General features: G+C 38.4%; 1 protein-coding gene across 1 annotated transcript; it reads left to right on the top strand.

Moving 5' to 3' along the window:
- The first annotated feature begins 7,487 nt into the window (after nt 1–7,487).
- Nucleotides 7,488–12,523, top strand: LOC108660146 (acyl-CoA Delta-9 desaturase). The gene is made up of 6 exons (XM_018113438.2): nt 7,488–7,670; nt 7,851–7,877; nt 10,825–11,155; nt 11,240–11,576; nt 11,654–12,000; nt 12,068–12,523. The coding sequence occupies exons 3-6, from the start codon at nt 10,825–10,827 to the stop codon at nt 12,325–12,327; spliced, it is 1,275 nt and encodes a 424-aa protein (XP_017968927.1). The 5' UTR covers nt 7,488–7,670; nt 7,851–7,877; the 3' UTR covers nt 12,328–12,523.
- The last annotated feature ends 1,660 nt before the right edge of the window (nt 12,524–14,183 follow it).

Genomic DNA, 14,183 nt, shown 5'->3' with positions numbered 1-14,183 from the left:
TCAATATCTAGGTATTTAATCACACACATATATACTTTCACACATTGAGGTCAATGTTTGTCTTAGCGCGCTTGATACGCAGCAAATTACCGATTATAATGCCTAACGAAACTGACAAACCAGGAAATAAAGAAGACGAAAAAAACAATGTCGCGCCGGCGCAGCAGCAGCAATATTATAGGCATTAGCATAAGCAACAGTTTCAGCAGAAGTGCGACCCCCTGCATAAAAAAAAAAAAAAAAACAAATTGCAAATATCGCAGTCTTTAGTTTATGGCATCGATACTCTTCTATTTTTAATGTATTATTATGCTATGGTCAATGGCTGGCGCTTTTGAACCAAGTAAGACGGTCAATGCCGTTTTTTGATCTAGTCTCGGGCAATATTTCTAGCATTTTAAACTTGACCCAATGAATCCGCCAGCACTGACAAATTTACGCTGTCTGACCGCTGTCCAATGGAGCGTATGAATGAATCTTAGGCATTACCGAAAAAAGTCATTAGCCTTACGAGGATCTCAGATTTCAGTTGCTAACAATGCCAACTGCATTGAACCGTGAAATGCAATGTTTACCAACAGATATTCACATCACACCGCCTTAAGGTTCCTTCCTGTCTGTTCTGACTTGTCAAATAAATTATGAGTGCAATTGCTGTCAACTGCACGTCCACCGCATTGTCATATTTTGAAATTTACACGCACGCACGCACGCACACACACACGCACAGTATACCACTAGCTTGCGCACACATAGGCATACGGCCAACGAGTATACGCCGCATTGACTTCGATTTCGTTTTGTCGGTCAAAGTCAATGTCAATGCAAATGCGAATTGTGGAAGACGCAACCGCTGCCATGGCAACGCATTAATTAACTAATCTGTTGGGTTATGTCTATTTAATATTTGATTGTTTATGTTATATCTTGGCCGATCGTGCAACGGTCTAAAGCGAACACGTTTCTTGGCTGCTTATCAGCGCCGAAGATAACTCGTTTTTGATTTCAGTTTTTGTTTGTGTTATTATTATTTCAGTTTTTTTTATTTTTTTTTCTTTGGGCCCTGTTACAGTTTGCTTCAGGCTGCTTAGCATTTTGTATTTCCTGATGTTCAATCAAGCAACAGCTGAGCATAAATGTGCGTCGATTTGAGTGTTTCTTTTCAATTTCAGCGACTCTTTCTGCTTCTTCTCTGCAGCGACCGCATGACGCAGCCGAGGTGAAGTTCGATTTCGCGCGACTTTGGCCTTTTTTCGTGTGTATGTGTGTGTGACTTTGTATCCATTTACATATTTTAATTATTTTCTTATGCTGTGTTTCACTCTTTTTTTTTTTTTTTTGTTATTTTTTGATTTTGTATTGAAAAATATATGTTGTGCTTCTTTACAGTTACATTTGCAAGTCGTACGCGGAAGACAAAGGCCGGAAGTCCATTGTCAATGTCTAAGGCCTGTAATAGTCGACCAAGAGACAAGAATCTTATGACCATGCCAGTGGCATTGCTTTATTATAAACATATACTAAGCATACATATATAAACAAAAATTTATGTAATATTCTTAATCATAAGGTCAAGGGGTCACAGAAGAGGAAGATAACCGGTTCTAATGTATAGAATTCTCCAAAGCTGAGCAATAAATCAAAAATCAAAAAAAGGGAAAAGATAAATTATTTCTGAATAATATTAAGCTGTTCTAAGGTATTAGCGACATACTCCAGTTATGAGTTTTCTTTTTAAAATCTCTAACCCTTTGGCACATGTTCAACAGGTTTTGCTCCAGACATCTGAAGGGTCGCTGCCCATACATCAATCTCCCATTATCTTGTAGCATTATTATTATTATTGTTTTTGTTGCTGTGTGTGTACAACAGAGCAGCTGTAAAAATTTTTTATAGACATAGACACACATATAATTATATGTATATAGGAATCCATATATATGTATTTAACACAACACGAAATGAATAGAATTTAATAAACGAAATGCGAAATGATATTCTATGTAGCATAGCTACTGCCATAGGCCCAGACCCATGCCCAGGCACAGGTTCAGGCTGAGAATATAAAACTATATATAGGTTTATATATACATATTTAAAACACGAATCAGGTTTTGCAGCCATGCTGTTGAATTCTAAATAGCATGCGGTTTTTGGGCCTTATCCATGCTGGGCATGATCGAGTTGTTAATGAAAATAGTGAAGTTCTCGCTGCGGACAAACGTTCTTTTTAGCAAGCACCCAGCAACTGGCCAAAGCAAAGCTGTATTTGTTGTTGTTCTTCTTCTTCTTCTTTTTTTTTTGGGCAAAAGTTTATACGGAAACAGTGCCAATAAAATAAAAACAATAACAAATGCATGTGCAAATGGTGACAAAGAATAATCACAGACGTAAAGTTTTGATATGCCGCGAGCTCGTTGCACGTGATCCATTTGCCAATTCGATTGGTCAGCTACTCCATTTTCTGCCCAGAGCATAACAATTCATTCACTTGAATTCGGATTTTGGACAGTTTCTATTTGTATTTTTTTTTTTTTTATTATAATATTTGTTAGAGTTCTAGAAAAGCAAAAAATCGAATGTGAAATCCGCTTGTTGTCAACTGTGATTCGATCTAAATCAAATAGAATACCGTAATTTGTAGTGTGTTCTTCAATGAACAATGTTTGATAGAGTAATTTAGATACGTAGTTAATGGTTAGATGAAATTAAAACTACGGTTTCGAGCAGTTAGCTACAAGGAAGGAAGTGAGAAAAGAATTATAATTTATTATCACTCACATTCTTTACTCATTCTTCACTATGAGTCATGATCTAACCTCAAAAATTGATCGATATCAATTAGTAAAGCTGGGATATCGAAAAATGTACTGAAAACTAGAGTTCTACAAGTGGATAGGGTAAGATTAATAGGTAAAAAAGTTCATAGCTTTAAGCTAACTAACATAGAAGACCTGGCTCTCTTTTTTGACGAAAAGCTAGGCAAACATTTGGTTACTCAAACGAGTTTTAGATAAATAGATGTTTATCTATCCATCTATAAAGAAATATACATAAATTTCCAAGATGTCGCTTAAGAATATAAGGAATGTGTTTCTACCTTCAACCTTTTAAGCATTACCTGAAGTAATATGACATTTTTAATGTAGATTAAGACTAAGATTAAAAATTATTAAGAATTGACAGTATAACATTATGGCTTTGAGCAATCATTTCAGGTGTTTCAAAGCAATTATCTTCATGTTCTAACGTGATTTTTTCATATGCTTACAGATCGTCAATTTGATTGGGCTTTAATGGACTTCAGTTGTTATGATCAGCCTGAGGCTGGGACCGTACACCCACACGATTGGCTTGGCCTGATAAGGCCTGTGAGAAAGTGTTGTGTATTGTGTATTCTATGGAAATCGCTTTGCTGTGAAACAAATAAAATTATAATTATTGTTTTTGTTTTTCAATAAATTCTATTGTTATTGTGTTGCTGCAAACCTTTTGCTTGCGATTTGTGTGCTTTTCTCTAGCGATGCTCATGGGGCGTTAAGTGCGTGTCTGTGTTGACTCAAACGTGCGACATTGCGTTCTTCCTGTGGCTGCGCCTCAGTTCGCAGCTGTCATTTGGTATTTGCATAAGCATTTGGCCTAAAGCATTCGAATCCAGGCCTAATTAGGCTTTCACGCACTTTGCACTTGACTACGCAGCCTTTGCTTTGTCGCCTCACATCGATCTCTATTATGTTTTTCCAAGTAATTTCAGACTCGGTTTCAGATTTTGCAATTGTCACGCGTCGCATTTAAAATTAACTTGACTTGCAAATAGTTCAAGCTCTGTAGTAACCTTTAGTGCATCATATAGCTGACAGCCATAGATTAGCCAATATTGAGAGAAAAGAGCAAGGCAGAGATGTAAAGAGAGCGAGCGAGCGAGAGTGAGAGTGAGTGTATATGAGAGAGTGAGTGTATCTGAAACTACCCATTAAATATATGTATGTACATATATTTATTTATACTACTAAGAATCTTATATCAGATTCTGAAACAAGTTAATTTTCTAGTTTCTTCTTAAACTTAACATAAATTTGGCAAAGTTTTCATTTCCTATTTCATTGCTCTACGTCACTTATGATAATCTGGCGAATCGTACGACTGACATAGGACCACGCATACTTAATCAAACTAGTAGCGCTGTCTGGAACTCTATATAGAGATATTTGCTATAACGAATTTTGTTGAAATTTATTTAAATTTTTTATTAACTAGGAAATAAACATAATTTTTCCTCAGCAAAATGAAGCTATCTTTATTGCAATGATCTCCCAAGACCTATAATTGGAGCATATGATCGTTTGCCATGTTTATGAATGTTAATTGTGCAACACTCTCCAGTACTTCACCTCTGGATTATGTCTATAAATTTAAAATCTTATATTAGCGCTACAAAATCATTTTGCAGTATTTTAGTTTTTATGCTGTTTTTTTTTTTTTAATTTTTTTTTTTTTTTTCAGTTCAAGCCAACCTCTTGATTTTTGCTGATTATATATAGTCTTAAGCAAATTTTACTATTATATTTATTATCTATATATCTATATATTTCAAAACTCCACCTAACTTTAGTATTATTTCATAATGGCAATGCAGCGTCTGTAGCAATCCAAGTACCCCTTATATACGTTTTCAGAGTATTAATGGCTCATGAAATTGCTGTCATGTTAAAGGCTAAATAGGCACCTCAAGACCTCATAATTGCTTTGGGTAATTGACTCTGTTCAAGAACCTGCAATATTCTTGGCCTCACCTTGGCGCAGCTAGAGTTTTCTTTGTGCATCTCTAAGCAGAGGTTCATATTATCTTCATCTTTTTTTTTTTTTTTTATTATATTTTTGCAATTTTAATTGTATGCATGTGTGTTTATTTGATTTTCAAAAAATATTCTTTATGATGTTTTCTGTTTTTGGTGTTGAAATGCTGCAAGTCATGAAGTGTTTTGGCAGCGACACGGCCATTAGCTGCTAACTGCCTGCAGCCTTTCAATTACTCTCCCGACCCGTGTGCGGCGGGGTTACACAGTGCGACGAGTGCACAGTGTCGCAGAGCGCGCACAAAATGGATTCAATTAAATTTAGTTTGCCGCAATATGTGTGTTAGGTCTCGCCTAATTGGCTTCTGAGGCACGTCCTCTAATTGTGATGTATGTGCTAAAGCACATTTATGGACACAAGTACCTTGGGGCGAACTACTCCAGTTTTACATTCATTCACAACAGTTTCATTCAGCGAACCAGTTGAATGAAACATTTCGATGGGCATTTAGTCAATAATTACGCACGTGCTCAAAAAATTAACGATTTTTGATAACGATTTTCTGATTAGCCTCATAAAATTCGCACACGCCCAAACTGCATAATATTTAGCACAGGTTCGACTTCTGTTCTGCCTCTATGGAGTATATTCAAATCAAGTGGTTTTGTCACAGTTCCTGGCTGTTTAACGATCGAAGCCAGACAGTGAGTGGAATGAGTATGTTTAGGTACTTTGACTTTTAACTCTGTGCCGCATTTTGTTGCACCTGTTGACCTTCCGGCGTTGCTGCAAGTTGCAAAACGCCGACTTCTGACACCTCGACCCTCTCGCACGAGTCTGTCCGTCCGTCCGTCTGTCTGCATTGCAAACAATTTTAGTGGCCGTCAGTACAACAAAATTAGACACAACTCATTTTAACAATAAACATTTGGCAGTAAACTGTAAACAGTTTTTTTTTTCATTTTCATTTTCATTTTCTGTTTTTTTGTTTCGTATTTTTTTTTTTTTTTCGAAATATGTACAAATAATTATTGGCCTAAAACGGGGCTTGGGCCCAACTAGCTGTTTGTCTTGAGAACCGCGAGTCGTCCGTCACTTTGCGTGGCCAAATATTGACGCGGATTCAACAGCAATTAAGTTTGGTCATGAAGGCGATTGATTTTTAGAACTGTAACAAAACCACAAATCAGCAGCAAACTGTGAACTTTGAGAACAAACAAGGCGGCTGCCTCACATGTAAAGTGCCATGGAAACTATGTGAAAAGGCCATCAAAGAGACGAGAAGTTTTTTTTTTTTACTAGGAAGAAGTTCGCTTAAAGTATTTATGCAAGATAAGTTTGTCAGCCCAGTTGCATATTTATAAAAGAAATATGATGGACATATGTATTCATATTTCATAAATAAAAACATCTACTTCTTCCGTTTCGGTATAACTGTATAAGATTATTTGCGAAGCTCTAATGAAATACATATACGTATTTATATTCATATTTCTATGATTGTTATGATCCACTTCCTCCATAGGTATAAAGTTGGGCTACTAGAAAAATTAATATTTAATTTTTAATAATAAATATATAAGTCTATATAATAAAATACGAAGATATATACAATAAAAAAATAAAAAATTTTATAAACAATAATTTTAAATTGACAAAAATAATTATAATAATTATAATAAAAATCATATTCACAATTATATACTATGATATATGTATGTGTTTATCAACAAATAGAAGCCGCTATGAATGAACGATTCAATCGACTTTGGCTTCTCCGAGCTTAATGAAATCATAAAAAGCTAACATAAATCGCACACGCAGCCCAGTTTTAGGCCAAATGCGCAGCATTGGATGGAATTGAGAACATTTAGAGCTAAATGTGGCCATTAGCCGGCTGACATGGTCGACATGCATATGCAAAGCACTGGCTAGCATAATGACAGTTAATAAAGTAGCCAACGTGCTCAACTTGACCGCTAGCTGGATAGTGCATGACCTGCAGCTGAAATTCAAGCCAGGCCCGACCCTGTTGAGTAAGCCAAAGTCGCCGACGATAAGAAGAGTCCGCAAAGAAAAGAAAAACCGAAGACCGACAATCAAATGTTGTTGGACAACTTGAGTCGTGTGTGTGTGCGTGTGTGTGTGTGAGAAAGAGAGAGGTAGAGAGAGAAGGTACTGAAAAGGCCTACGTGAGTTGGGCCAAATAGACGTTGTCGCTGAGTGCAGGGCTAAATGGTAAATTTTATGACAATTCGTGGTAAATCACCGAGGGAAGACCCTTCCCCTCCACCCCTCCTCCCACTCAGAGCATAACTGAAGTCTCGTTACATTCAATTTACGGTGTCGCTCTTATCTAAATCATATTACTTAATACCAAAAATCAACGAAGCCACGCGTCTCACATTAGGTCGACGGGGGAAAAAAAATAAAACAAAAACAAAAACAAAACAAAAATCACACAAGCGAACCGCGATCAACGATCGTCACAGTTCAAGAATCGGTCGGAGAGCCGACTGCATATCGCATGAAGATCGGCTTTAAAATTCGGCGTTGCTAACTATTTGAGGCACTGTTGTTCGTCAGCATTGGAGCACCAAAGCCGAACCTCACTCGCTGTCAATCGGTTGTGCGCGAATCTCCATATATACATATACATATATATATATACTCACACATACAAGCACATATATATGATACATATACATATGTATATATATATATATATGTATATGAATTTTGAACTAGCCAAGCTTAAAAACGATCTGCCTGACGTGCCGTACAATCATACGCCGTGCATTCTTCGCGAACCGTGGATGTGCCGCGTGTGCTGATAAACTAACCAAAAATATACATATATATATATAGAATATCGAACATCCTTATAGGGATGCAAAACGAACTATTGAGTGCGTAACTCGTAACTCAGATTTGGTGTGTGTTTGTTAAGAAAGCAAAGAGCAAGTCTATAAACGAAACGAGAGCTCGGTACATACGGATTTTACCAGATCATCAAATAGATATATATATTTATATATAGAATATATATATAAATATATCTGTAACGCAATATAGCAAAGGTAAGTGCAAGCTGTTCATAACGGAATACAAGTCTATATCCACAGAGATATTAGTCATTGAAAATTTCACAAGATTTTGAGAAAATTAAAGGAACCCCTCAGAATGTGCCCAATATCAGTCAAAATTACAAATACAATCAAATCATTCTTGAGTTAAGAGTCTCTTAACTCATAGTTTCATCATAATATATAAAGAAGACAATAGCTATATATTTATAGATCTATAAAAAGTGGAAAAATTTGTGAATCATCAGCGAAATAGGAAATCACACGGCAACTATGAAGCACTTTAAGAATGAGCACCAAAAATTTTATATCGAAATATGATTGAAAAAGAAGATGAAGAAGCAAACCGCAACAAACGTAGGGATCACGTAGCATAAATAAAAAAAAATTATGCTAGCCTTTAAAGGCAATGAGTCAAAGTCCATCAAATATGTAGATAGGCTAGGCTGGCTGGCTAGGCACCCCGTTCTACGCACAATGGGGCGTATGCGTAATGAGCGCGATTGTTCTAGGCGGCTGCTTGTATCAGGTTTTTGTTGTATTATTTCTGTCGATTCTTAAATTGAATATCTATATATGCGTTAGCATGGTGTTTAATGAATATGGATGCCGCGCATAATTGCGAACTGGCCATAGCAATGAAGACATTAGAGACGATCATGCATATAGAACAGCCGTCACGTTCCAGCCAGCCAGAGACTGAGCCAGAGCGTCATCCATTGTTATGCCAGCTGCGTGCCAGCCCGACGAATCGATCAATGGATATGCATAGAGATATATAGATGGATTGACATACAGCTATAGCACATTGATTGAATGTAGCCGATATTTATTTTTATTATTATTATTATTGTCATTGTTGTTGCTCTGACGCGCTAGTGCTGGCTGCCAGGCAGTTAAAGATCGATTGATCAATTCGATGCAAATAAAGAAAAAGAAGAATAACATTAAAAATACTAAAAACTCTCACGAAAGATACAAGAGAATCACAAGCCTTTGAAACTCTAGCCAAAACCCGTTGCTAGAACCTTGATCCCACAGCATAACTACACACACACAGCCATATATTCATATATGTGTGTGTGTGTGTATGCAAAGACACTTGTATTCTATATCAAAGCTGCTTTTTTGTCTAAGTTCTTCATTGTTGAATTATGCTAATATTCCGGTAAGGATGGCCGCAGCCACAAAACAAGGCTAGCCCCAGTCTCAGCATATTTTGGCATTGGCATATTAGATCCGAAACTAGTTTTGACCGAGGCAAAGAGTAGTGTTGACTCTCGATTTAGTTGGGCATCATATGTATACACGTATATATCTCTTTGGTTTTTCTATATATTACAACATGAGGAGCTCAGTGCAATGCACTCTGTAGGCATTTGCATTGCCTTATAATTGATATTAATGAAGTGCTTTGCAATGCATTTAATGCCGAGCATTGTGCAGGCCAAAGTTGAGCTGGATGGGCTCTATATATATAAATATACATATATCCTATGCATGCATATAATATATATTGGTGTTAAATGTCTTACTAAGCATTTAATTAGATACATTTCACAAAATAATGCAAATTCTCTTTCGAATTGACGGGCCGGACTCAAGTCTAAATTTTGTTTGTAAATTTGTTTACTTTGGCCAAGGTCAAGTTCTTTGATTAATATAGATTTTGGCACGAACATATTCAAATGCTGAACTATGCGCGCACCTGTAATTCAATTGGCGATCGATTAAGTGGCCGCGGCTTCAACTTGACATTGGCAACGGCTGCGAGTTATTGACTTCAAAAACTAGGCACGAGCTGGCATCGAGTTGGAAAATACGAAATACCCGGCCTGAGCAGCCAACAAGAACATTAAATCAAACTCTAGACGGCGTGCATGTGGTATGAGGTCAACCGGTTGTCGATTCTAAAGAAGTAGCTGAAGCCGCAGCCAACCTGTCTGCCTCAGACTCACCTGCTCGACCGACAGCCAGTCAAGTATTTAAGCCAAAAGCAACAAAATAACAAAATCACAAAATCACAAAATAATAATTGCTCAGTGGAGCTGTTGCGCTGCAGCTGGCTGCATTTGCTGCAATTATCAAGCGAGCATCTTTCACACACCTGGCCAAGGTCGCTGAGCTGCATTCAAATGCAACGCCAAATCTTGACGTCATTCAAATATCAAATTACACGGCGCAGGGGCAATGCCAACTTAATGCAGGGCATGATTCCAAGTTTTCTTTCTATTTTTTCTAGTTTTTGTTTTCTAGTTTTTTGTTTGCTTTTTTCCCTCATTATTGTGCGCAAAGTAAAACTATACAATCATGCATGCAAATGGGCATTCTAATCTAATCTAATTGGTAATTAGTAGCAGGCGCCCAACTTAATAAATTCGATAGATCAACCTCATGACTTTGTTTGTACTTAAGCGTGCCGCGTAAATAGATATGCTAAAATAGTTGAAATACTAAAATCAAAATAGATTATTGATGGCCTCTTCAAGAATTGTGCTGAAGTGTGTCGATAGCAATATATACATATATACATATAAATATATATGTATACATATATCTATTTATATGTTATTTTGTTGCTTTTGTTTTGTGTTGGCCTTTTGCTTCCGGCTTATTCTTTGTATCGCTTTTATTCGAATCTGAAGTAGCTCAGCTATCGAAGGCCGTTGGTAATGAGGCAGCTGCCTAAAGCTGGTCCATAATTAGCTGTTCAGTTCGGGTGGGTGAAGGGGGGTTGACGCTCTGCCATTTACGTGAAAAGTCAGCCAACATGCTCTGCATAGCAAATGAGTTTGCTTTGCATCCCAACGCTGCACAATCGCCAGCAATTTGCCGCTGTGACAGGCCATTAATAAGGAAGCGAAATATCTACTATATGGGCATGTTTCATTTCTATTCCGTCAACATAGCTATTTACTAAGCTGATCTTTTGTGTTTGCAGATGGCACCGAACATAATAGGCAGCACCTTTATATTGGCTGAGACGGCCATGGCTGATGCCAATAATAATAAGATGTCAACAGCAGCAGCAACAACAACAACAGCAACAGCAGCAGCTCCACCAGCGGCCGCGCCCATCAAGGCAGCACCCATGCCGGCAGCAACGCCGGCCACGCCCCAAACGGATGCCCAGAAAGCGACTGCAGCTGCCGAGCCCTTCAAGGCCCAAATCGTCTGGCATAATATTGTGCTGTTCATCATCCTGCACTCGACGGCGCTCTATGGCCTCTACTTGATACCGGCTGAGAGTGCCTACCTCGAAATTCTGCCCAGTGAGTAGTCGAGCGGACACCTCTTCAGCAGCATCCACTAACTCTGCTCCTCTCTCTCTCTCTCTCTCTCCTTCTCCCTCGCAGTTTATCTGTTCTCTTTCCTGGGCGGCTTGGGCATTACGGCGGGCGTGCACCGTTTGTGGTCGCACAAGGCGTACAAGGCGAAGCTGCCGCTGCGCATCTTCCTCATGCTCTGCCAGTCGCTGGCATTCCAGAACAGCATCTGGGAGTGGACACGCGATCATCGTGTGCACCACAAGTTCACCGATACACACGCCGATCCGCACAACTCTCGCCGTGGCTTCTTCTTCGCCCACATGGGCTGGCTGCTCTGCAAGAAGCATCCCGATGTGCGCGGCAAGGGCAAGCAGATCGACATGAGCGACATTGAGGCCGATCCCGTTGTCATGTTCCAGAAGAAGTGAGTCAAACCGATGACTGAGACACGCTGAGACAGCGATGCTAACTCCCTCCCGCCCTCACGCTCTCTTTCATTAGATACTACTTTGTTGTGATGCCAATCTGCTGCTTTGTTGTGCCCATGCTGATACCGTACTATCTGATGGGCACCTCGCTGAAGGTCTGCTTCTTCAGCTGCTCGATGCTGCGCTATTGCCTCTCTCTGCACGGCACCTGGCTGGTGAACAGCGCCGCACACTTCTACGGCATGAAGCCCTACGATGTGAACATCAGCTCCGTCAACTCTAAACTGGTCTCGAACATCACCTTCGGCGAGGGCTGGCATAACTACCATCATGTCTTCCCCTGGGACTACAAGGCAGCCGAGCTGGGCACCTACAACGGCAACTGGACCACAGCCTTCATCGATCTGATGGCCAAGATAGGTAAGCAGAGGACCAACTTGTCTCGAGTTCTAGTGCGGTTTTGAAACTATTGTTTATCTCTGGTCAGGCCAAGCCTACGATCTGAAGTACGTGTCCAAGGAGATGGTGTACAAGCGTGTGCTGCGCACTGGCGACGGCTCCCACATTGCCGCCCTGCTGGATGCCAACAACAACTCCAGTGCCGCGCCCACAAACGAGCTGGTGATGCACCTGGATCACGAGAAGGAGGAGAACGCCGTCTGGGGCTGGGACGACAAGGACATCAGCGAGGAGGATCGCAAGCATGCCACCATTGCGAACAGTGTCGAGGAGAGCAAACAGGATTAGACAATGTTTGTTAATTGCGTCCCGAATGGTCTACATAACTCTCGCCGATTTTGATAGATGGGAATACAGTGTTTTCGAGCAGTATATACATACATATATACTACCAATATACGAATGAGCGCGTCTGTTATCTATGTGGTGCATCGGACGCAAATACATATTAGAAATGGCTTCAATTCCAAAAACATAAAGAAAAGATCAGAGAACAAAAGAGAAATCTTCAAACAAGAACAAATTCGAGATAAGTCCAAAACTTTGTACAGACTATCAAAGCAAACCCAGTAGCAGCAGCTCTACATAGAAGACATATACATTTTTTTTTGATATATCTACTTAATCGTTCAATGCTGAGCACACACTTGACCCCTATATATAATATATCTATGAATAATATGTAACGCCTGAGTTCTAACGACGCAAGTGGATCTAGACTTAAATGTACTTGATAAGGCTTATGCTTAAGTCTCGATTCTCAAATGGAGAGAGTGTAAATTGTTTTTAGTTATTAATTGTGTAGGATACTAAGCTTTAAGACTCCAATTGTATATTTAATCAGAACAATTTGTAGTAAAACAAAAACAAAATTGAAAACAACAAAACAAAAAATCGCTAAAATTCCAAAAAAAAATTCAAAAAATTATATACATATGCTGTCTTTCGTGCTAAAGAAAAGAAACAATTTGTCGCGCGACTTAGACATTTGTCTGGAAATGGAATAAAGATTATGCCTAACGAGCATATATATATATATAAATATATATAACATATGTAACACATTTACTCAGAAAACAATGGGAAATGGTATAACTGATGTATTGTAGGATTGTTTCAAAACAAATAATATGTAAAGTATGTTAATATGGTGAAGATTAAACGGTATATGTATACATATTTATATATATATGAAGAGCAATAACAACAGAGGCCACAATTGACAACAAATTTCAGACAGCATGTTTAAGCATATATCAAATGATTCTAGAGTTATTCTATACATATAGACCTTATCGATAAGGAATACAATTTTGTTTAAGATTTTCCTTTAAATAAAACATAGATAATTTATAAAACACGACTGCATAATACTAGATTACAGAGCAGCTAATATGACTGATAAGTCTCAAGGTAGATGGTAAACTGTAAGACTCTGAAGCTCTAGCTCGAATAGTTTAGAAGATATATCCTGAGTTTAACTTTGAGTTTCCCACGCTCTCAGCTAACCCGGCTACGTCTACTATACATTTTTGATTTTTGATTGTCTAATTAGTATTCTTAATTATTCTCTTACTGAAGATCGAGTATATTAAAATTTCTGATCAGACGATTACTTATACATTCAAAACTTGATATCTCTAGCTTCAATAGGGCCGACAGTTGGGCGGCCGAGCGAACAGCTAGACGGACAGAGCACAGAACGAATATGCTCATCCCACTAAATATTTAATTATTTTATGCACAACAGGGTATCTGCTGGCCATGCACTTCCGCCTTTAGCGCCATTACTGGTTTATTACAGTTAATATGAAATTTGACGCTACCTTTATTATGATATTAATATTTATTTTCTGGTTCTGCTTGCTTCAATCATTTCGTATGCCTCGCTTCTTTTTCGATTGACTGGGAAGTACCGGCAGCTTAAGTGTCATTGTTGTTTCTGTATTTGTTGTTGTTGTTGCTGCTGTTGTATACCAAACTAGTTGTCTGCTGTCTTGTTGCTGTAGTCGCGCGTGCGCCTATACATTTTTAATGAGCTGCGACAAAAAAAAAATAAAAATAAAAAAAACGTCGCATATTTATCATCCAAAAGTTTTGCTGAACTTTCGGGTTAAGTTCTTTATTTAGAAATGACGTAAAAT

The sequence above is a fragment of the Drosophila navojoa genome, chromosome 2, assembly GCF_054131105.1.
Source record: "Drosophila navojoa isolate 15081-1374.11 chromosome 2, UAZ_NAV_1.0, whole genome shotgun sequence".
Classification (NCBI taxonomy): Eukaryota; Metazoa; Arthropoda; class Insecta; order Diptera; family Drosophilidae; genus Drosophila; species Drosophila navojoa.
This window is presented reverse-complemented; position numbering and strand designations above follow the sequence as displayed.

Excerpts from the sequence above, each read along its gene's own strand:
- LOC108660146 (XM_018113438.2), top strand. The coding sequence starts at position 10,825 with ATGGCACCGAACATAATAGGCAGCACCTTTATATTGGCTGAGACGGCC. Across the intron at positions 11,577-11,653 it reads GTTGTCATGTTCCAGAAGAA|ATACTACTTTGTTGTGATGC; the intron begins GTGAGTCAAACC and ends CTCTTTCATTAG. Across the intron at positions 12,001-12,067 it reads CGATCTGATGGCCAAGATAG|GCCAAGCCTACGATCTGAAG; the intron begins GTAAGCAGAGGA and ends ATCTCTGGTCAG.